This window comes from Mauremys mutica, chromosome 15, assembly GCF_020497125.1.
Source record: "Mauremys mutica isolate MM-2020 ecotype Southern chromosome 15, ASM2049712v1, whole genome shotgun sequence".
In the NCBI taxonomy this organism is placed as follows: Eukaryota; Metazoa; Chordata; order Testudines; family Geoemydidae; genus Mauremys; species Mauremys mutica.
The window spans coordinates 19,586,614-19,609,166 of NC_059086.1; the positions used below are offsets into that span (position 1 = coordinate 19,586,614).

The 22,553-nt window shown below is 61.3% G+C and overlaps 1 protein-coding gene across 1 annotated transcript in view; it reads left to right on the forward strand.

The window, feature by feature from the left end:
• Positions 1-1,851: 1,851 nt before the first annotated feature.
• Positions 1,852-22,553, forward strand: part of LOC123350559 (interleukin-11-like) — a 30,581-nt gene continuing 9,879 nt past the window's right edge. Inside the window, exon 1 of the mRNA XM_044989191.1 lies at positions 1,852-1,944. Within this exon, the coding sequence (XP_044845126.1) occupies positions 1,852-1,944 (93 nt within the window). The remainder of the gene's footprint in view (positions 1,945-22,553) is intronic.

Here is a 22,553-nt window from a genome sequence, read left to right on the forward strand (position 1 = left end):
CTCCCGGAAGCAGTGGCACGTCCCCGCTCCGGCTCCCACGTGCAGGGGCAGCCAGGGGGCTCCGCACGCTGCCCCCACCCCAAGCGCCAGCGGACGGGGCAGGGCGCAGAGCCACCTGGCCGTGCCTCCGCGTAGGAGCCGGAGAAGGGACGTGCTGCTGCTTCCGGGAGCTGCTTGAGGTAAGCGCCGCTCAGTGCCTGCACCCCAGAGCCCCTCCCACACCCCAACCCCCCAGCCCTGGTCCCCCTCCCGCCCTCCAAAACCCTCGATCCAAGCCTGGAGCAACCTCCTGCACCCCAACCCCTCATCCACAGCCCCACCCCAGAGCCCACCCCCCTAGCTGGAGCCCTCACCCCCTCCTGCCACAGCCTGGATCCCCCTCCCGCACCCTGAACTCCTTGTTTCTGGCCCCATCCCAGAGCCCGCACCCCAACCCCCAATTTTGTGAGCATTCATGGCCCGCCGTACAATCTCCAGACCCGGATGTGGCCCTCGGGCCAAAACATTTGCCCACCCCTAGTCTAGTGGGTTAGAGCAGGTGGGGGCTGGAAGCCAGGACTCCTGGGTTCTCTCCCTGGCTCGGGGAGGGGAGTCGGGTCTAGTGGTTAGAGCAGGAGGGGGCTGGGAGCCAGGACTCCTGGGTTCTCTCCCTGGCTCGGGGAGGGGAGTAGGGTCTAGTGGTTAGAGCAGGAGGGGGCTGGGGCTGGGGGGTCGGGGTTCTCTCCCTGCCTCTCCTGGAGCTCAGTTCCCCCACCTGCGTCCAATCTTTCCCAGCCACCAGATCCCAGCGTGAAATGACCCAGCTCAGCCAGAACGACTCATCAGAGCCAGGAGGGCAGCGCCCGCCCGCCCGCCCTGCCCGCCAGACGCTGCCGGCTTCCCCCGGCCTGTCTGGGATTCCCCCGGCCCCGCCTCTGCCCGCAGGGCTGGAGCCACGGAGCGGCCTGGGTCTGCCCTGGGGGCCCGATCCCCGGCCCTGCTGCCTCGTGTGCCAAGTGCCCCCGCCCAGAGCCAGCTACCTCCCCTTGCCTGGTCACCCCCCTCCCTGTACAGCTCCCATCCCCGTCCCGTACAGCCCCCACCCCCTACAGCCCCTGCCCCGTCCCCCCGCCCCATACAGCCCCCACCCCCTACAGCCCCTGCCCCGTCACCTCACCCCATACAGCCCCTGCCCCGTCCCCCCGCCCCATACAGCCCCATCCCCGTATAGCCCCCCCGGGTACCCCTTGCCTGGTCACCCCCCTCCCTGTACAGCCCCGACCCCGTCACCCTGCCCCATCACCCCGCCCCATACAGCCCCATCGCCTTCACCACTCACGTTTCATCCCCATCCCCGTATAGCCCCCCCGGGCACCCCTTGCCTGGTCACCCCCATCACTGTACAGCCCCCGTCACCCCGCCCCATGCAGTCCCCACCCCCTACAGCCCCTGCCCCATCACCTCACCCCATACAGCCCCCTCCCTGTACAGCCCCTGCCCCGTCACCCCACCCCGTACAGCCCCCACCCCCTACAGCCCCTGCCCCATCACCTCACCCCATACAGCCCCGTCCCCGTATAGCCCCCCCGGGCATCCCTTGCCTGGCCATCCCCCTCAATGTACAGCCCCCACCCCATCACCCCGCCCCGTCACCTCACCCCATACAGCCCCGTCCCCGTCCCCCTGCCCTGTACAGCCTCTGCCCCGTATAGCCCCCCAGGCACCCCTTGCCTGGTCACCCCCGTCCCGTCACCCTGCCCCATCACCCCACCCCGTACAGCCTTGGCGATTTCTTGCAAAGGATCCTGGGAGGAGTCCTCCAGGAAATAACAGTGACCTCTGACCCCCCAGTGACCCCCTGACCTTGGGTGCATGACCCTCAACTTCCACATGACCTTTAACCTTCACCATGACCCCGATCTCTGGGCCTATAGCAGCAGGTGGATAGGCCCCACTGTGAACTCTGTACGTGACCCCTGCCCTCCTCATGACCCCTGACCCCTGCCGGACCGATGCCCAGCTGAGCCAGGCGTCATTGACACAGTGGTTGAAACAGGAGAAGCTGCCTGGGCCCCTGTCTGTCTTGGGGACCCCCCCCCGGGATCTGCCCCAGGATTCCCCCCAGCCCCTCTAATACCCACAATCCCGGGTGCTCAACCCCCGACAGCTCACCGGGCTCGCCAAAGGGAGGGGCTGGGGCACCCTCCCCCTTGCACACATGTGGGGAAACTGAGGCACCCAACAAAGAAGGGACCTGGCCAAGGTCACCCACTGGAGCTGGGATAGAACCCAGGAGTCCTGAGGCCCAGGCCGGTTCTTGGTCCACTAGGGCACAGGACCCATGAGACTGACACGCAGAGCAGGGCCCGGCCCCTCCAGCAGGGGGCAGCGCGCACGCGCACACACATGCCCAGCCAGGGGTGGGTAAACAGTTTGCCCTGAGGGCCACATCGGGGAATAGAAATTGTACGGCGGGCCATGAATGCTCACAAAATTGGGGTTGGGGTGCGGGCTCTGGGGTGGGGCTGGGGCTGAGGGGTTTCGGGTGCAGGAGGGTGTTCTGGGCTGGGACCGGGAGGTTTGGAGGGTGTGGGGGGGATCAGGCCTGGGGCAGGGGGCTGGGGCGTGGGGAGAGGCTTAGGGGTGCAAGCTCCAGGCAGCGCTTACCTCAAGCAGCTCCTGGAAGCTGTGTCATGTCCCTTCTGCTCCTACGCGGAGACGCGGCCAGGCAGTTCTGCGCCCTGCCCAGTCCGCAGGCACCGCCCCTGCAGCTCCCATTGGAGCGTGTAGGAGCCGGAGCAGAGCCGAGCTGTTTGGTGCCCAGCCCCTCCAGCAGGGGGCGGCAGGGACACACACACACACACACACACACACACACACACAGAGCAGGGCCCAGCCCCTCCAGCAGGGGGCGGCAGGGACACACACACACACAGAGCAGGGCCCAGCCCCTCCAGCAGGGGGCGGCAGGGACACACACACACACACACACACACACACACACACACAGAGCAGGGCCCAGCCCCTCCAGCAGGGGGCGGCAGGGACACACACACACACACACACACACGCGGCGCGTGTCCGTGCTCCAGGCTGCCGCGGTGCGTGTGTGTGTCAGTGTCTCCGTGTGGATCACTGCCCCCTCTGTCTGTGCGTCCGCGCTCCCACCTCCGGCTGCCCGTGCGCCCAGCCAGACCGCAGCCCGGGCCCGGTGCCAGCCCCACCGCACTGCGGCTGCCTGGGCTTGCCGTGACACGGGGCGTTTGCGTCAAAGGCTGGCCCCACGCAGGGGGACCCCGGCTTCCTGTGTACTCAGCGGGTGTGTGTGTGTGTGTGTGTGAGAGAGAGAGAGAGAGTGTGAGTGTGCGCGCAGACGGGCGGGGGCGAGGATATGAACCATGTGTTTGTCTAAGCTCCAGCGCCGGCTCCGCCGCTGTCCCGGCCGCCCCAGGAATCTGTGTGTCAGGGCCGACCCGACACCTTTGTTATTTGAGCTTGGGGGGGGGGGGCTAGTAGGGGGCTGTGGGTCGGGAGTGAGGGGCACTGGCAGAGCTGGGGGAGGCAGGGCTGGGCTAGCAGGGGCTGCAGGTCGGGAGTGAGGGGCACTGGCAGAGCTGGTGGGCTAGCGGGGGCTGCGGGTCGGGAGTGAGGGGCACCGGCAGAGCTGGGGGGCCAGCAGGGGGCTGGGGGTCAGGCGTGGGGGCTGGGTTGCCGGCTGGAGGCCTGTCTGACTCATACCTCTAAGCCAGACCTGGCTGGGCCAGTTGCCTGCACCTGCAGCCGCTTCCTGGTAATTCCCCCCCTGGGGGGTGGTGCAAGACTGGACACCCCCCACCCCCCCAGCCGGCCTGCGATGCCTGCATTCCAACCCTTGTGTCAGCGGAGACAGACACACCCCCCCCGCCGCCGAGGAGCAGCCTCCCCCAACCCAGCACAGCCTCTGTGTGTGTGTGTGTGTGTGTGTGTCCCTGCCGCCCCCTGCTGGAGGGGCTGGGCCCCGCTCTCTGGGGATGTGTCAAGTCACCGGCCCTGCGCCGTGTGGGTGGGTCCTGGATTCGTGCGGCGGGGGGTGCCTGAGTCCATGGGGCTGGTGCACGGCCCGTGCGAGGTTCCCGTACGGCACGGGCGTTGGTGATGTCACAGGGGCAGGGTGGGGTGTGCTGTAGTGATAATATTGCATCGGAGCCTCGGACGGCATCACATTCGGTTGCACTGTGGCAAATATTCTGTGGTGTGATACTGCGATGCCTTGCGCTGTGGTCTCTCGCGTTCGATTGTCCTGCGTTATCGCCTGGCGTGGCCTTGCGTTCCTGTCTCCTCCCACCTGCTCTCTTGCAGTTCAGTGCGTTACGTTCTGTTGCACCCTATCGCAATAGACATTTCGTTGCGGTTTTGCATGGTGGTGCTTTATATTATGGGACATTTTCCTCACACGTTTTACTGCGTGACTTCCGATTGCATTGCACGCGCAGTGTGTCGCGGTATTCCTGGGGGTAGCAGTGCTTTTCCGGCGCTCTCGCGTTCTCTTCGCGGACGTAATTTGCCTCTGCATTCGATGTCAGACTCTGTGGCGCTCTCTGGCCTGGGCGTTATCACCTGCCAGAGCGCTGTGTTCACCTCTGTTTTCTCTGTCCCGTTTCATGGCACTGACGGCTATTGCAGGGGTCGGCAACCTACAGCACGCGTGCCAAAGGTGGCACGCGAGCCAATTTTTGACGGCACGCGGGGCAGGCTGAGCCACTCAGCTCACCGCCGCTCTGGGGTTCCCGCTGCTGGCCCCTTGCCAGCTGGGGTCCCCGCCGCAGCCCCACTCACCTTGCTTCCAGCGCAGGCCTCCTGCCAGACAGGATCCAGGCCTCCAGCCCTGCTCTGCCCTACCAGCCGCCAGCTCCACTCACCTCAGCTGCCGATCTGGGGCTCCAGCCGCTGACCTCCTGCCAGCCAGGGCCGCCTAGGGGGGATTAAGTGGGGAATTTGCCTCAGGCCCCGGGCCCCGCAGGGGCCCCCACGAGAATACAGTATTCTATAGTATTGCAACTTTTTCTTATGGAAGGGGCCCCCGAAATTGCTTTGCCCCCGGCCCCCTGAATCCTGTGGGCGGCCCTGCTGCCAGCCGGTTATCAACATAACTCAGGAGCCTGTGTGCAGCATAAAGTATCCAAATACCTGCCGCCAGGCATTGGAAAACTCAGCGAGGGCAAGGATCACACTAAACTAAGATCTGCATTTTAATTTAATTTTAACTAAAGCTTCTGAAACATTTTGAAAACCTTGTTTACTTGCCATATAACGGTAGTTTGGTTCTATATTATAGACTTACAGAGAGACCGTCTGAAAACCGTTCAAGTGCATGACTGGCAGGCGAAGGACGTGGACATGCGGACTCGGCACAGCACCGCTGAGAGGTTGCCGACCCCTGGGCTAGTGCATTGCACTGGGGTTGCATTCTCTGGCCCCATCGCGTGGCACGTTCCTGCCGGAGATTCGGCGCCACCCGGTTTCCTTGCCGCGCCCTGCGTCCGGTTGCCCTTTGTTGCGTTTGTGTGATTCGCTTGTGAGCTCGGCTTGGTTTTCTCTGCCTTGCACAATGACCCCAGCTGGGGCGACTCAGCCGACAAAGATTATTGAGAAACCCTTTGCGACATACATGAATTTCCAGAGGGAAAAACCCTTCAGCTGGCACTGGGATATGCTGGGCTGCAGGGAGGGGGCAGGGGTTCAGCAGCGGGCTCTGGGCTGCTGGGAGGGGACAGGGGGCTCGGCAGGGGGCTCTGGGCTGCGGGGAGTGAGGTTGGGGGTCAGGAGGGGGTGCTGGGCTGCCGGGCGGGGGCAGGGGGCTCGGCAGGGGGCTCTGGGCTGCGGGGAGGGAGGTTGGGGGTCAGGAGGGGGTGCTGGGCTGCAGGGAGGGGGCAGGGGGCTCGGCAGGGGGCTCTGGGCTGCGGGGAGTGAGGTTGGGGGTCAGGAGGGGGTGCTGGGCTGCAGGGAGGGGGCAGGGGGCTCGGCAGGGGGCTCTGGGCTGCGGGGAGTGAGGTTGGGGGTCAGGAGGGGGCGCTGGGCTGCTGGGAGGGGGCAGGGGGCTCGGCAGGAGGCGCTGAGCTGCGGGGATCGGGGTGGGGCCCCGGCAGGGGGCGCTGGGCTGCGGGGATCGGGGTGGGGCCCCGGCAGGGGGCGCTGGGCTGCGGGGATCGGGGTGGGGGGCTCAGCAGGGGGCGCTGAGCTGCGGGGATCGGGGTGGGGCCCCGGCAGGGGGCGCTGAGCTGAGGGGATCGGGGTGGGGACCCGGCAGGGGGCGCTGGGCTGCGGGGATCGGGGTGGGGCCCCGGCAGGGGGCGCTGAGCTGCGCGATCGGGGGGGGGGGCGCGGCAGGGGGCGCTGGGCTGCGGGGATCGGGGTGGGGCCCCGGCAGGGGGCGCTGGGCTGCGGGGATCGGGGTGGGGCCCCGGCAGGGGGCGCTGGGCTGCGGGGATCGGGGTGGGGCCCCGGCAGGGGGCGCTGGGCTGCGGGGATCGGGGTGGGGCCCCGGCAGGGGGCGCTGGGCTGCGGGGATCGGGGTGGGGCCCCGGCAGGGGGCGCTGAGCTGCGGGGATCGGGGTGGGCCCCCGGCAGGGGGCGCTGAGCTGCGAGGATCGGGGTGGGGCCCCGGCAGGGGACACTCTCCCTGGCGCCAGTCCCAGCCCCGATGCTTCAGGGAGGCGCTGGGGTTCGGGGGGGGAGGGGTTGTGACATAGGGGGAATTTTCTGTAATGTTTTGATGACGCCGGTGCTTGCCTCAGTTTCCCTTTGCACTTTGCACGGCTGCCCGGTGGGTGCCGAAGCCTTGAACGTTGCTCCTGGAGCCGCCCAGGAGACCTGGCGGGGGTGGGGGGGTCACCCCGCTGCTTGGGGGGAATGACTGGCTGTGATGGGGGGGGGTTGCTTCATACAGGCCCTGGAGGGGGTCAGGTGGGGCTGGGAGGCCAGTTACGGTCCCAGGGCGGGATGGCTGCGGAAGATGCCCCACTGCAGGGGGGCAGGGGGGATTATAAAGCCAGGAGGGTGAGAGCAGGGTGGGCCGGGGCGAGGAGGGAAGAGGCATAGGCCTAATGCCTTGGCGGAGAGGCACCCCGGGAAACCACCACCAGCCCCGCCACTGGGGGGCGCCGGCGGAGACCGAATGGGGAGCGGGGCCTTAAAGCCCTGGGAGCCTGGGGGGCGAAAGGCCGGGTCTCCAGCCGCGTCAGAGCGAGAAGAGCTCAAATCCACCGGCAGATACGGAGCCCCCCAGGTGCCGGATGTGGGGAGTCCCCTGAGGGCTGAGCGAGGGGCGCCGGAGCCGGAGCCGGAGCCCCAAGGGGGCTGGGGTAAGGGCTGTCCTAAGGGGGGGAGAGGAGACGGAGCCGCAGCTGGGGGCCGTGGCCGCGTGGTGCCCCCAATCTGTGCCAGTCCAAGGCCAGGCGGATCCTGGAGCTGGGCCCTGGGCCAGCCTCCCACGGGCCCGGCTTCGCCCCAGGGAGCCGCGGGGGGGCGGGGAGGGGGGGCTGTCTCGGAGTTGTGGAGGCCACTGGCCTGCCCCATGGAAGCGTGTGGGGCCTCGGGGGGAGGGGGTTGGACGAGCGCCCTGAACTAATTGTGCTTGGAATAACCCTCCCCCCGATACCCTCCAACATCCCCTCATCTGCCTCTCCCTTCCCCCCACCTCACCCCGCCACCCCCCAGGGGAGTTAGCCTGTGATGAAGTGGGAACCCTCTGTCTCATGAGGCCACCGCGTGCCTCAGTTTCCCTCTAGACTGGACTGGGGGAGGGGCGTGGGAGGGTTAGAAAGCTGCTGTGGGGCAGAGAAGGGGAGGGGGAGCCCTCGGGAGTGTGGTTGGGGGGGAAGGAGCGAGAACCCCAAGTCTGACGCTGCCCCGACCCAAAGGCTCCGTCCATGGCTCTGGCCAGCAAGTTTCTAATGGCACCAAGGGTGGACTGGGGGCGAAGTGCCACCCCCCAGCCGCGGCCGGGAGGGAGGGGCACCGGCAGAGCTGCAGGTGCACCCCCCAGCAAAGGCGGCATGGAGGCGCCTTCCCTCCCCCCCCAGCCCCGCGGGGGAGGGGGTTCGGAGTTACTAAGGAAACAGCCGCTGCTGTGAAAACCAGGGGCCCGGAGGGCAAAATACGGGGGGGGGGCACTGAGCACAGAACACAACAACACACAACACACACAGCCCTGCTACACTCGCACAACAACACACAACACACACAGCCCTGCTACACTCGCACAACACACACCACACACACACAGCCCTGCTACGCTCGCACAACAACCTAGCTGCACACCGACACAACAACACAACAGGCACACAACACGCAACACACACAACCTGTCACACTCACACAACAACCCACCTACACACCGACAACCACACAACAGGCATGCAACACACAACAACACATGCAACCATGCTGCTACACTCACACAACAACTCAGCTACATACAGACACAACCACACTACAATAGGCACCCAACATGCAACAAGCAACACCATGCATTCACCACACACAGCCCTGCTACACTCACAACAACCCACCTACACAAAGACACAACATAATAATAGGGACACCACACACACCCAACACAATCCTGCTGCACTCACACAACATCCAGATACACACAGACACAACCACAAACAATAGGCATGCAACACACAATACCACACACCCAACACACAATACCACACACCCAACACACACAAAGCTCTGCAACACTCACACAACAACCCAGCTACACAAAGAACAACAACACAATAGGCACACAGCACGCAACACACACAGCCTAGCTATGCACACAAAACAGCAACCCAAAACCCACACAACCCGGCCTATGCACCCAAACCAGACACAGCCCAGCTACACACATAACTCGCACCACACACACAACACATGCAACACAACAGAACATACAACACATCTACACTCACACAGTAATACACAACACAACACACACACACAGAGCCCAAGGAGACAATGCTTTTCTGGAAGATACGTTAGTTAAACACCTGTTGTTGAACTCACCAGAGGGGTGTGTGGGTGAAATGTAACAGCCTGTGCAAGACAGGAGGACAGACTAATCTAGCGGTCTCTGCTGGCCTCAACACACACACACACACACACACACACACACACACACACACACACACACACACACACACACAGCGCAGGGCCCAGCCAGGGCAGCAGGACGCGCACACACACACACACACACAGCGCAGGGCCCAGCCAGGGCAGCAGGACGCACACACACACACACACACACACACACTCGCCATCAAACAGGCTCCTGGGGAAGACACTCTCCCCGAGTCGGCCCATCCCGAGCTGTTTGGCTCATGCTCCCTGGCACAGACCAGCCAGAGGCCAAGACCTTGGTGGCCTCTGAGAAGGTGACAGCTGCTGGGGCAGGACCCCAAGGCGGACTGAACCCCAAGGTGCAGTGGGCAAGGCCATGTGGTGGGCATTGTGTGTGCACCACGGCCTGTTAACACACTGTCCACTGCCTTGCAGTGAGCAGCCTGCAGAGCCATGCGGGGTGTGGGGTGGGGCAGTGAGCAGGGGCTATACGGGCCGTGTGCAGGGCTGGGCAGTGTGTGCAGTGCATGTACGCGGCGTGGCTAACTGGGCAGGGTCTATAGCCTGGCCGTGTGCAGGGACAGTGTGTGCGGCACAGCTACGCAGTGCAGAGAGCCATGCAATGTGCAGTGTGCAGAGCTGTGCAGGGTGCAGAGCTGTGCAGTGACAGTGAGCAAAGCCCTGAAGTGTAGCTATGCAGTGTGTATAGCCCTGCAGTGTGCAGTGTGTATAGCCTTGCAGTAAATCTATGCAGTGTGTATAGCCTTGCAGTGAATCTATGCAGTGCACCGTACTGTGGTGTATCTATGCAGTGTGGATAGTCCTGCAGTGTATCTATGCAGTGTGTAGCCTTGTAGTTTGCAGTATGTATATAGCCTTGCAGCATATCTATGCAGTGTGTATAGCCTTGCAGTGTATCTCTGCAGTGAACAGTATTGCCGTGTATCTGTGCGGTGTGTATAGCCTTGCAGTGTATCTATGCAGTGCACTGTATTGTGGTGTGTCTATGCAGTGTGGATAGCACTGCAGTGTATCTACGCAGTGTGTAGCCTTGCAGTTTGCAGTATGTATATAGCCTTGCAGTGTACCTATGCAGTGAACAGAACCTTGCGGCGTATCTATACAGTGTGTAACCCTGCAGTGTATCTGTGTGGTGCACAGAGCCCTGCAGTGTTCATTATGTATAGTCCTGCAGTATAACAATGCAGTATGCAGAACTATGCAGTGTGTCTATGCAGTGTGCAGTGTTCATAGCCCTGCAGTGTGCGGTGTGTGTATATAGCCATGCAGTGCATCTATGCAATGTGCAGAGCCCTGCAATGAATCTATGCAGTGTGCGAAGCTGTGCAGTGTACGTCTTCAGTGCACAGGGTGCACAACAGCGCAGTGGGCCCCCCGAGCCGTGTGTCTCTGTCCCAGTCCCCTAGCCATGCCCCTCTCCAGGCCCTGCCAGCCCCAGCCCTGCCCGCCCGCCCTGGGGCAGCTGGAGGTGTGGGGACGGCCCCGGGGCACTGGCGGGAAGGGGGAACCGCCCGGCACTGCGACGCTTTCACCTTCCCCAGCCCGGTGTCAGGTGAGGCTGCACAGGCCTCGGGCGGGGAGCCAGGGCCAAGCCGCTTCCCCCGTCACCTTGGAGCTAAATATTTACCCTTCCAACGGCTGTTTTCCTTGGCACCAGCAAGCCCCCCCCCCACCCCCCAGCACCACATTCCTTCCCCGGCTTTGTCTTCACTTGTCCACGCAGGCAGATCCCAGCCTGGCAGCCCCCGCACCCTGCCCGGTGCCTCCAGCAACCTCAGTGCACAGGGGGACCCAACCCCTGCCCCCCCCCCGAGTGTCCCCGCCCTGGGACTACACAGGGGGACTGATCCCTGCCCCCCCCAGCCCTGACCCCACCCTGGGCTACACAGGGGGCCCAGTCCCCATCCCCTGAGACAGTGACCCGCAGCCCCTTGGAGGCTGGGCAGGATGTGACCCGTCCTGATGTCAGAGCTCTCGGGAGGGGGCGAGGGGGGGGGCTGAACAGCTGATCCCAACATTCCAATTCCCTCTTCCCCTCCCCCCACAACACACACCTTGGCCTGGGGCTGAGACTGTCTGTCTGTCTGTCTGTCCTGAGTCACGCAGGGAAACCGACCGCCCAGCCTGGCTGCTGCTGCTGCGTGTGGACGGGGCAGGAGGGAGAGTCCCGGCTCCAGGCACAGCCACACCCAGCCTGGCCTGCCCCCCCGCCCGTGCCCACCCGGCCGGGATACACGTCCCCTGCCCTGCCCCCCTCCCCCCCCCAGCCGGGATACACATCCCCTGCCCTGCCCCCCCTCCCCCCCAAGCCGGGATACACATCCCCTGCCCTGCCCCCCCCAGCCCCATACCCCCCAGCCGGGATACACGTCCCCTGCCCTGCCCCCCCTGCCCCGTACCCCCCAGACGGGATACACGTCCCCTGCTCTGCCCCCCCCCAGCCCCATACCCCCCCGCTGGGATACACATCCCCTGCCCTGTCCCCCCCCGCCCCATACCCCCCAGCCGGGATACACGTCCCCTGCCCTGCCCCCCCCAGCCCCGTACCCCCCAGACGGGATACACGTCCCCTGCTATGCCCCCCCCAGCCCCATACCCCCTGGCTGGGATACACGTCCCCTGCCCTGCCCCCTCCAGCCCCGTACCCCCCGGCTGGGATACACGTCCCCTGCCCTGACCCCCCCCACCCTGTACCCCCCCAGCCGGGATACACGTCCCCAGCCCTGCCCCCACCCCAGCCTGTCCCAGCAGGGGGCACTGTGGGGCATGGGGAGGGGGCACTGGCTGGGGGGCCGGGGGGGCACTGGGGGGGGAGGGGTGTTATTCCGGTGAGGCCTGTGGTGGTTGCGGGCCCAGCCCCGGTTTCCATTACAATGAGGTGCTGACGTGAGTCGCGGCCCCCAGCCCGCCCCCGCCTCGCCCCCCCCCCTTTGACCTTCCTGTCTTGGACGCGGGTCAGGATTTCCAAGTGTTTGTTTTGTAAACCGGTGTGTGGGGGGGGGGATGGCAAGGGGGAGGGGGACAGGAACTGACCGGCCGGGGCTGTCCCTGAAAATACCAGAATTTCATCACCCTGGCAGGGAACCGGCTGAGAAACATTCCCCTCCCCCCCCCCGGATCAGCCCCCGGGCCCATCTACCCTGGTATCCTGCCCCCTCCCATTCCCCCCCCCGATCAGCCCCCAGGTCCATCTACCCCGGTATCCCGCCTCCTCCCTGCCCCCAGATCAGCCCCCTGGGCCCATCTACCCCAGTATCCTGCCTCCTCCCATCCCCCCGGATCAGCCCCCGGGCCCATCTACCCTGGTATCCCGCCTCCTCCCATCCCCCCGGATCAGCCCCCGGGCCCATCTACCCCGGTATCCTGCCTCCTCCCATCCCCCCGGATCAGCCCCGGGCCCATCTACCCCGGTATCCTGCCTCCTCCCATCCCCCGGATCAGCCCCGGGCCCATCTACCCTGGTATCCTGCCTCCTCCCATCCCCCCGCATCAGCCCCCGGGCCCATCTACCCCGGTATCCTGCCTCCTCCCATCCCCCCGGATCAGCCCCCGGGCCCATCTACCCCGGTATCGTGCCATCCCCCGTATCAGATCCCACAGGCCCATCTACCCCAGTCATTTAGCCCTTGGCTCCATATCAGAGAAGAATATTTCCCCTTCGCCATGTTAATGTTCCCGGGTTAATAGAGTGAATAAAAACGAGTAACGGAGCTTTTCACTCCTGAGCTAGTAAAGGTCTCGTGAAGTGCATTAGGATAAGAGTCCTGTCCCCATCGTGCCAGACACATAGATGGGGTGGGAAGAGGGGGCTGGGAGCCAGGACTCCTGGGTTCTCTCCCTGGCTCTAGGAGGACAGTGAGGTCTAGTGGTTAGAGCAGGGGCCTAAGAGCCAGGACTCCTGGGTTTGCTCTGCCTCTGATTTGCCATGTGATCTCAGTCCATCACTCTCCCTACACTGTGCCTCAGTTTCCCAGTCTTTGGTAAAACAGGTTTCTCTAACTCTCTCCCCAGCTCTTAGCGCAATGGTCCCCAGACTTTTCAGGGTCACGCCCCCACCTTGTCTGAGTTCCCCGCCCCCCCAGCCGGGTCTGGGAGTGGGGCTGCGGCTCCATGGGGGAGGGACGCAGATGGGGTAAGGGGGCTGCGGGTGGGGGCAGGGCTGGGAGCAGAGCTGGGTGGGGCTCCCTCCCCATCCCCGAAGGCGGCTGGCCTGCACCCCAGCTGCGCCCCCCCCAACAGTCCTTTGCACCCACCCCAGGCGGACACACCCCATGGTTTGGGGAATCTTGTCTTAGTGCTAACGAGGCCTTGACAGGGCAGTTCTCAGTGCATCCTGCAGAGGGCAGCAGTGTGTCCAACCCCTCCCAATCCCCGGCAAGGGGGTGGGGACCGGGCACTGCTGGGGGGGGGGGGAAATGGAGGGCAGCGCCCCCTAGCGCTGGGCGGAGATATTGCAGGCTAAAGCCCAGCCTGGTAGCTGGCTTCTGGGGGCATCTCCCCATCCTCCCACCCCTGGCAGCCCGGCCCCCTCCTGTCCCTCCCCCCGGCAGCACCTTTCCTCGCCCTGCCTGCCTCCTGTTCTCCCCGCTCCCTCCACTGGCTCGCGCTGCCCCCCCCCCCCTCGGGCACGGGAGGGGAATTTCTGATGGCCTGTTTACAGCTGCGGCTGGGGGTTTCTATGGCGAGGGAGCTGGCACCGAGCCCGGCGCACACTGGGCCCATTCACACGCCGCCCGGGGCCGCGGCCCTGCCGGATACGCTGCTGCTTAACGCAGAAAAGGCTCATTTCCCACCCGCCCCCCCACCCGGAGGAGCTGCAAGGCTGGCCTGTCCCACCAGGGGGCGCTGGAGGGAGCGGGGCAGGGGACAGCTCCCAGCGACTCCAGGCTCACACAGCGCCCCCTGCTGGCGGAGGTGGGGCTGGAGTAGCCGGGAGCCCCCCCCCAGCTGGAGCTCTCACCCCATGCCCCACAGTGCCCCCTGCTGGCACAGGTGGGGCTGGGGTAGCTGGGAGCCCCCCCCCAACAGGAGCCCCCACCCCCTGCCCACAGTGCCCCCTGCTGGCACAGGTGGGGCTGGGGTAGCCAGGAGGCCCCCACCCCATGCCCCACAGCACCCCCTGCTGGAAAAGGAGGCACTGGGGTAGCTGGGACCCCCCCAGCTAGAGCCCCTGCCCCATGCCCCAGAGCGCCCCCTGCTGGGAAAGGAGGGGCTGGGATAACCGGGGCACCCCCCCACACACACACACAGCTGATAGCCCCCTGGGGGCCATGGCCCTGTGAGGTCAGGGCCAGACACAATGGGGCCTATATTTCCCCCGGCCCCGGGCTGGCTTTCCCAGCAGGCCGAGGGGGCGGCCTTCCCAGCAGCTGTGAAGTGGGGCCCTTATACTGCCGGGTTGTCAATGGGGCTTGTGGGCTGGGAGCTCGGCTCCCATAGAGTTGGGGTCACAGAGGGGCCGGACCCGGCCACCTGGGTGTCTGGCTCTGGGAGGGGAGTGGGGTCTAGTGGTTAGAGCAAGGGGGGGGGTCGGGAAGCCAGGACTCCTGGGTTCTCTCCCCAGCTATGGGAGGAGAGTGCGGGGGCTGGGAGCCATCTGGTGGGTATAGGATCCCCTAGCTACCCCAGGCGTGGGGGCAACCCTCAGGGGGGCAGCTCTGGGGGAGAAAAGTGAGCTCCCCTCTCACTTCTCCATTGCTCTGGCCTAGCAGCTGCCCCACAGGCTGGGCGGGGGGTGGGGGGGCAGCCTGGAGACGGACCGGAGGGTTGTAAATCGGGGCGCCAGTGACACACACCGGCTAGGGAGAGACACAGAGTCATCGGCTGCCCGCTGGGCGCCTGGGAAGGCAGAAAGCAGGCAAAGGGGACCCTCCCCTGGGAGGAGTGTGGGTCAGAGCAGGCCAGTGGGGGGCGGGGGGGGGGGCTGGGAGCTGGGACTCCTGGGTTCTCACCCTGGCTCTGGGAGGGGAGGGACGGGGAGGGGTGTCTAGTGGTTAGAGCAGGGGGTCTGGGAGCCAGGACTCCTGGGTTCTCTCCCTGGCTCTGGGAGGGGAGGGGAGGGGAGGGGAGGGGGGGTCTAGTGGTTAGAGCAGGGGGGCTGGGAGCCAGGACTCCTGGGTTCTTCCCCCAGCTCTGGGAGGGGAGTGGGGGCTGGAGGTTGAGTCGGGGCCCCAGGCGATGGTGCCTGTGAGCGGGGAGGGCCGGCTGACACATCAGCCACAGAGGAGACGGAAGCCAGGGGGCTCGGAGCGTGTCAAGTCCAGTTTGACGGCAGCTGCGGCTCCAGGGGTGACTCCGAACTGACCAGCGTGGCTTTGACTCAGCTCTCAGTCCGGCGGGGGAGGGGGGCCACACCTGGGCTGGGGGGGCTTGTGAAATCCACACAGGGCCCCGGGCCGCACAGTCAGCGTCTCCCAAGCCAGCAGAAGGCCAAAGCTTTCATCTCCTGGCCACCAGACCACAATGCACCGGGGAGGGGACCTAGGGGGCGCCCCCCCACTTGGGCTCTTACGTGGGGCTGAGTCTGAACCCAGGTATCCTGGCTCCCAGCCTCCTGCTCTAACCACTAGACCCTCCCAGAGCCAGGATAGAACCCAGGAGTCCTGGCTCCCCTTCCCAGGTAGCTTTGGGGCCAGACGGACACATGTAATGAGGAAAACAAAGGAACCAAAAAATCCTTTTAACCCTGAAAAGCCCAACTTTCAGTTCAGTGCAGTGACCCCACCTGAGGCTCTGGGGGGGATTTTCCTTGATTGTCTATTCCCCCCCAAGGCCATGGGGTCTAGTGGTTAGAGCTGGGGGGAGCTGGGAGTCAGGTCTTGGGGTGCTTTTTCCAGTGCGGCGCTAGGGGGGTGCTGTGCTGGGGGCGGGGTCTCAGTAGGGAGGGGCTCTCCCCTAGCCATCAGTGCTGGCTCCCATGCCCCAGTGCGTGGCTCCATCCTAAACAGCCCCCCACGCTCCACCCCAGAGGGGCTGCATCTCAGCACTGCGTGAGAGGTTCCCTGCATGACCAACCCCCGCGCTCCACCCCAGAGGGGCCGCATTGGTGCTGTAGGATACACTAAGTTTCCGAAGAGCCTTCGGAAGTGTTTTGGGGGCCCCCTGCTGTCCCTTGTTCACCCCCTGAGCAGCCGGGGGGGAGGGGCAGCTCGGCCCAGGGTGGGGGAGCCGGATGTGTGGGAGGATCGATTGGGCCTGGCTCTTGCTTAAGAGGCAAACAAGGAAGGAGATTTCACCAAAATTCCCCTGAAAGCCCAGGGGAGCATTGGAGATAATAGAGCCGGACCCAGGGGAGAGGGAGCTCCGGTTCCCAGTGATGCGGCACGAGCCCCAGCACGGACACCCCACCACGCCCCAGTGACACGGCACGAGCCCCGGCACGGACACCCCACTGTGCCCCCAGTGACGCAGTGCGAGCCCCGGCACGGATACTGCGCCACGCCCCAGTGACGCGGAGGGAGCCTCCACGGACACCCCACTGTGCCCCCAGTGACGCGGCGCGATCCCCGGGAACGGACACCGCGCCACGCCCCAGTGACGCAGTGTGAGCCCCGGCACGGACAGCCCACTGTGCCCCCAGTGACACAGTGTGAGCCCCGGCACAGAGACCCCTCTGTGCCCCCAGTAATGCAGTGAGAGCTCAGGTACAGGGACCCTGCTGTGCCCCAGTGATGCAGTGCGAGTCCCGGCACGGGGATCCCGCCATGCCCCAGTGATGCAGTGCGAGTCCCGGCACGGGGATTCCACCATGCCCCAGTGATGCAGTGCGAGTCCCGGCACGGGGATTCCGCCATGCCCCAGTGATGCAGTGCGAGTCCTGGCACGGGGATTCCGCCATGCCCCAGTGATGCAGTGTGAGCCCCAGCATGGGGATCCCGCCGTGCCCCAGTGATGCAGTGTGAGCCCCTTCATGGGGACCCCGCTGTGCCCCAGACCCTGGACCATCACTGCCAGTGGAGATGGGGTGACGGTTCCTGCTGTAGCACTGTCCCAAGGACACTGGTCATCAATTTCACGGCTGTCCCTCTGGGGCTATGGGGGAGGTTATCTCACCCCCCCCCACCCCCACTGCATTCCAGTGACCGCAGCCAGCCAGTGCATCACACGTCTCCCAGCCAGCCTATAATGGGCGTCCAGCAGCACTGGGTCAGTCGGTTCCCCAGAGTGCCAGAGATACAGGGCCAGATCCCCACTGCGGCCTGGCTCACTCGACTGGGCTTAAAACAACTAGGAGCAGCCAGATCTCCGTTGTGTCAGCCTGCGTCAGTCACTAGCTATTGCGATAGCCATATCTCTGGCTGGTCCTCTGCATCTTTTTCTTTCTTTCTTTCTTTCTTTCTTTCTTTCTTTCTTTCTTTCTCAGTCACCTCCCCCCCTTCTTTTTTCATACCCCTTCATCCTTCCCAAAGTCTCCCCAGCAGCCAGCTCTCCTCTCAGGTGTGTGCATGAAGGGGAAGAAAAGAAATTCACCAGTGTGTGTGTGTGTGTGTGTGTGTGTGTGTGTGTGTGTGTGTGTGTGTGGTGGGGGGTGACGCCTCTCCCAGAGACCCCAGCGGTAGTGGTGGTGGCAGCGGTGGGATTTGAGCATGACTTCATCACCCTTTCCCTCCCCCCAAGAAACTTTTAAAGGGAGAGCGCGCCGGCTGGCAATGCATTCTAGAGATGTGTGTCATCTCTTGCCCTATTGCACGCCACCCACTTCAAACGTGCGCTGCAAGTCAGAGGAAGAGATTTTCGAGTGGTGATCTCTCCCTCTCCCTCTTGCGCTGCTTTTTTTTTTTTTTTTATGAATGGAAAGGAATGAGTCAAGATGTGTCATCCTTTGAAAAAACATTCACACACTTACAGAGAGGGCCCTGCGCCTGGTATATAAAGAGCAATTTGTAGTGGTGTGACATGCACGCACACACACACACACATACACACACACAAAGTACAGGGAAGAGGTTGTGTGGCACTTCTTTTTTTTTTTCACCTGCGGGGGGGGAGGGCGGGGGGGGGGGTGTGTGCGTGTGTTGATTTTTTTGCGTGTATGTGTGAGTGTGTGTGTGTGTGTTGGTAGAGAAAGTGTAGGGGAACGATCCCTTTTTTTTTTTTCCAATCTACCTCAAAAAAGTAATCAAAAAAGCCCAGGGATTTTTTTGGAAAGCAGGTGGCCGCGAAGAAAATACGTTTGCCCCCAAACCCAACCAAAGTGGGAGAGCGAGAGAGAGAAAAAAGCCATCACCCAACTGTACAAACAAATGCAAAAAGCAACTGACCAAAAAAAAAAAAATCAAAGCAAAGCAAAGCGAACCACAAACTTTAAAATCCAAAGCAGAAGAAAGGACAAAATATTGCGGGAGAAGAAAGCGTTAAAACTCAGGGACCCCACAAAATCACCTTAGCCTCAAAGCCACTCAGCCCGGCCAACCCTAAAAACATGAAAAGTAAGTTCTGATTTTTTGCTGTTTTTTTTTTCCTTTTTGCCTCAATTTCCAAAAATGTTGCTGCCTTTTTTTTCTTCCTCCTTCATGAAGTAATTTCTTCCTTTACAATTCTCTTTCTTTCTAGCCCGAGCCGTGTAACTAGACCCTGTGTGTGCACGGAGCGATACCTGTGTGCACATGGATCTCGAGCTTTCAAGATGCATGTGCTTTGTATGTTTCATGGGCTGTGCTGATCAGTTACAATGGCTTGATGTACCGCTCGATGGTGTGTTTTATGCGCAGGCGTGTGTATGGACACGCCCTGGGCATGTCTGAGGCGGTATCTGTATTGATCATTTGCAATCGGTAGGTGGATGGTTAATGCATAGATTGATGCTTCTGTCTCTCTCTGTATGCATATTATTAGCATGCTGTGTCTATCTGAAGCCGGTCGTGTATCCGTTGCGCTACGTTGGCAATCTGTCTCTGCGGAGACTTGGGAGGATGGGATTGTTATCAGTAAATGCCGGGATTAACCAAAAAATGTTTCCATTGGTAGCCATTGAACTTGACAGCAAAGTCAGAAAACTTCTGCTTGAGAACGTAGCCGAGTTTGATTTAAGGGTATTTGCTGGGCGTATTTTTCGGGCGTTGGACAATTTGTGTGATGAGGCGTTCGCTTTTGGGATCCCGCAGGCCTCTGTTATCAAATGTCTAGTGTCTCCTCCCTGCGGGAATGTCCTACGACTGGGACTATTGAATAGTGAAACGGATTTCAAAGATGCTTGAGCCCCAACGTTGTGCACAGCCGTGCAAATTTAAATGGGGGGGAAATACGTCGAGATGAAATCCAGGGAGCAGGGTCAGGGGCTTGCTCTGCACGGCTCCCGGAAGCAGCGGTAAGTCCCCCCTCCGGCTCCTATGCGTAGGGACAGCCAGGGGCTTCCACACGCTGCCCCTGCCCCAAACACCACCCCTGCAGCTCTCTTTGGCCAGCAAACAGGGCTAAAGGGAGCTGCAGGGGCAGCGCCTGCGGATGGGACAGCGTGCAGAGCCACCTGGCTGCGCCTCCACATAGGAGCCGGAGATGGGATGTGCCGCTGCTTCCAGGAGCTGCTTGAGGTAAGCGCCACCCAGAGCCTGCACCCCTGACCCCCTCCTGCACCCCAAAGCCCTGCCCCAGCCCCGATCCCCCTCCCGCCCTCCGAACCCCTCGGTCCCACCCTCCTGCACCCCCAGCTGGAGCCCTCACTCTCTCCTGCACCCCAACCCCCAATTTTGTGAGCATTCATGGCCCACCGTACAATTTCCATCCCCAGATGTGGCCCTCAGGCCAAAACGTTTGCCCAGCCCTCGTCTATAGCGATGCTATTGCCAGCATGTTGTGTGGGTCTCCTGGGCCTATTGTTCCTCTGTACGGCTCAGGGTATGTTTAATGCACAGACAGATTCGCCTCCTGTATCGATGGCTGCGTATATATATGTCTGCAGGCCCACGCCATGCAGATCTGACACGCTCTATGGGTCACGCGCGGTGGGTCAGTTTCTTGCCCCATAGATGTGGCTGGCTCACCGAGGGGCACGGCGTGTTGATGGAGTAGCCTGCTGGGTCCATTTCCCGCGCTGGGGGGCAGGCCGGGGAAACGCTCGGGCCGGACCAACGTGGGCAGATACGCGGCTCGTAGCTGGGTGGACCAGCTCCTCCTCGGCCGGTGTGAGCCGACGAAGCTACGGAGAGGGCTGGGACCTGGCCCACTCTGTATCTGGGGAGGGGTTTCATCCAGAGTAGGTGCTTGTGTTCGAATGATACGTGCAGCCCTATTGATCGATCTGTCCTCTGACAGCCCCATCTAGCTAGCTATCCCCAGCCACCCCCTCTATCTATCTATCTATCCCCAGCCACCCCCTCTATCTATCTAGCTATCCCCAGCCACCCCATTATCTATCTATCTATCCCCAGCCACCCCCTCTGTCTATCTATCCCCAGCCACCCCCTCTATCTATCCATCCCCAGCCACCCCCTCTATCTATCTATCTATCTATCTATCTATCTATCTATCTATCTATCTATCTATCCCCAGCCACCCCCTCTATCTATCCATCCCCAGCCACCCCCTCTATCTATCTATCTATCTATCTATCTATCTATCTATCTATCTATCTATCTATCTATCTATCCCCAGCCACCCCATTATCTATCTATCTATCCCCAGCCACCCCCTCTGTCTATCTATCTATCTATCCCCAGCCACCCCCTCTGTCTATCTATCTATCCCCAGCCACCCCCTCTGTCTATCTATCTATCTATCCCCAGCCACCCCCTCTGTCTATCTATCTATCTATCTATCTATCTATCTATCCCCATCCACCCCTGCTATCTATCTATCTATCCTCAGCCACCACATCTATCTATCTATCTATCTATCTATCTATCTATCTATCCCCAGCCACCCCATCTATCTATCTATCTATCCCCAGCCACCCCATCTATCTATCTATCTATCTATCTATCCTCAGCCACCCCCTCTGTCTATCTATCTATCCCCAGCCACCCCCTCTATCTATCTATCTATCTATCTATCTATCTATCTATCTATCTATCTATCCCCAGCCACCCCATTATCTATCTATCTATCCCCAGCCACCACCTCTATCTATCTATCTATCTATCTATCTATCTATCTATCTATCTATCTATCTATCTATCTATCTATCTATCTATCTATCTATCTATCCCCAGACACCCCATCTATCTATCTATCTATCTATCTATCTATCTATCTATCCCGACACCTCCTGTCTATCTATCTATCTATCCCCAGCCACCCCCTCTGTCTATCTATCTATCCCCAGCCACCCCTGCTATCTATCTATCCATCTATCTATCTATCTATCCCCAGACACCCCATCTATCTATCTATCTATCCCCAGCCACCCCATCTATCTATCTCTCTATCTATCTATCCCCAGCCACCCCCTCTATCTATCTATCTATCCCCAGCCACCCCATCTATCTATCTATCTATCTATCTATCTATCTATCTATCTATCTATCTATCTATCTATCTATCCCCAGCCACCCCCTCTATCTATCTATCTATCTATCTATCCCCAGCCACCCCCTCTATCTATCTATCTATCTATCTATCTATCTATCTATCTATCTATCTATCTATCTATCTATCTATCCCCAGCCACCCCCTCTATCTATCTATCTATCTATCTATCTATCTATCTATCTATCCTCAGCCACCCCCTCTGTCTATCTATCTATCCCCACCCACCCCATCTATCTATCTATCCATCTATCTATCTATCCTCAGCCACCCCCTCTGTCTATCTATCTATCCCCAGCCACCCCATCTATCTATCTATCTATCCATCTATCCCCAGCCACCCCATTATCTATCTATCTATCTATCCCGACACCCCCCGATCTATCTATCCCCAGCCACTCCATTATCTATCTATCTATCTATCTATCTATCTATCTATCTATCTATCTATCCTCAGCCACCCCCTCTGTCTATCTATCTATCCCCAGCCACCCCATCTATCTATCTATCTATCTATCCCCAGCCACCCCATCTATCTATCTATCTATCCCCAGCCACCCCATTATCTATCTATCTATCTATCCCGACACCCCCCGATCTATCTATCCCCAGCCACTCCATTATCTATCTATCTATCTATGTATCTATCTATCCCGACACCCCCTGATCTAGCTAGCTATCCCCAGCCACCCCATCTATCTATCTATCCCCAGCCACCCCCTCTATCTATCTATCCCGACACCCCCCGATCTATCTATCTATCCCCAGCCACCCCCTCTGTCTATCTATCTATCTATCTATCTATCTATCCCGACACCCCCTGATCTATCTATCTATCCCCAGCCACCCCCTCTGTCTATCTATCTATCTATCTATCTATCTATCTATCTATCTATCTATCTATCTATCTATCTATCTATCTATCTATCCCCACACACCCCCTGCCCCCTGTGTGGCTGGTACCAGATATTGATCACATACAGTCTTGTCTGTTTTGGGTGTGG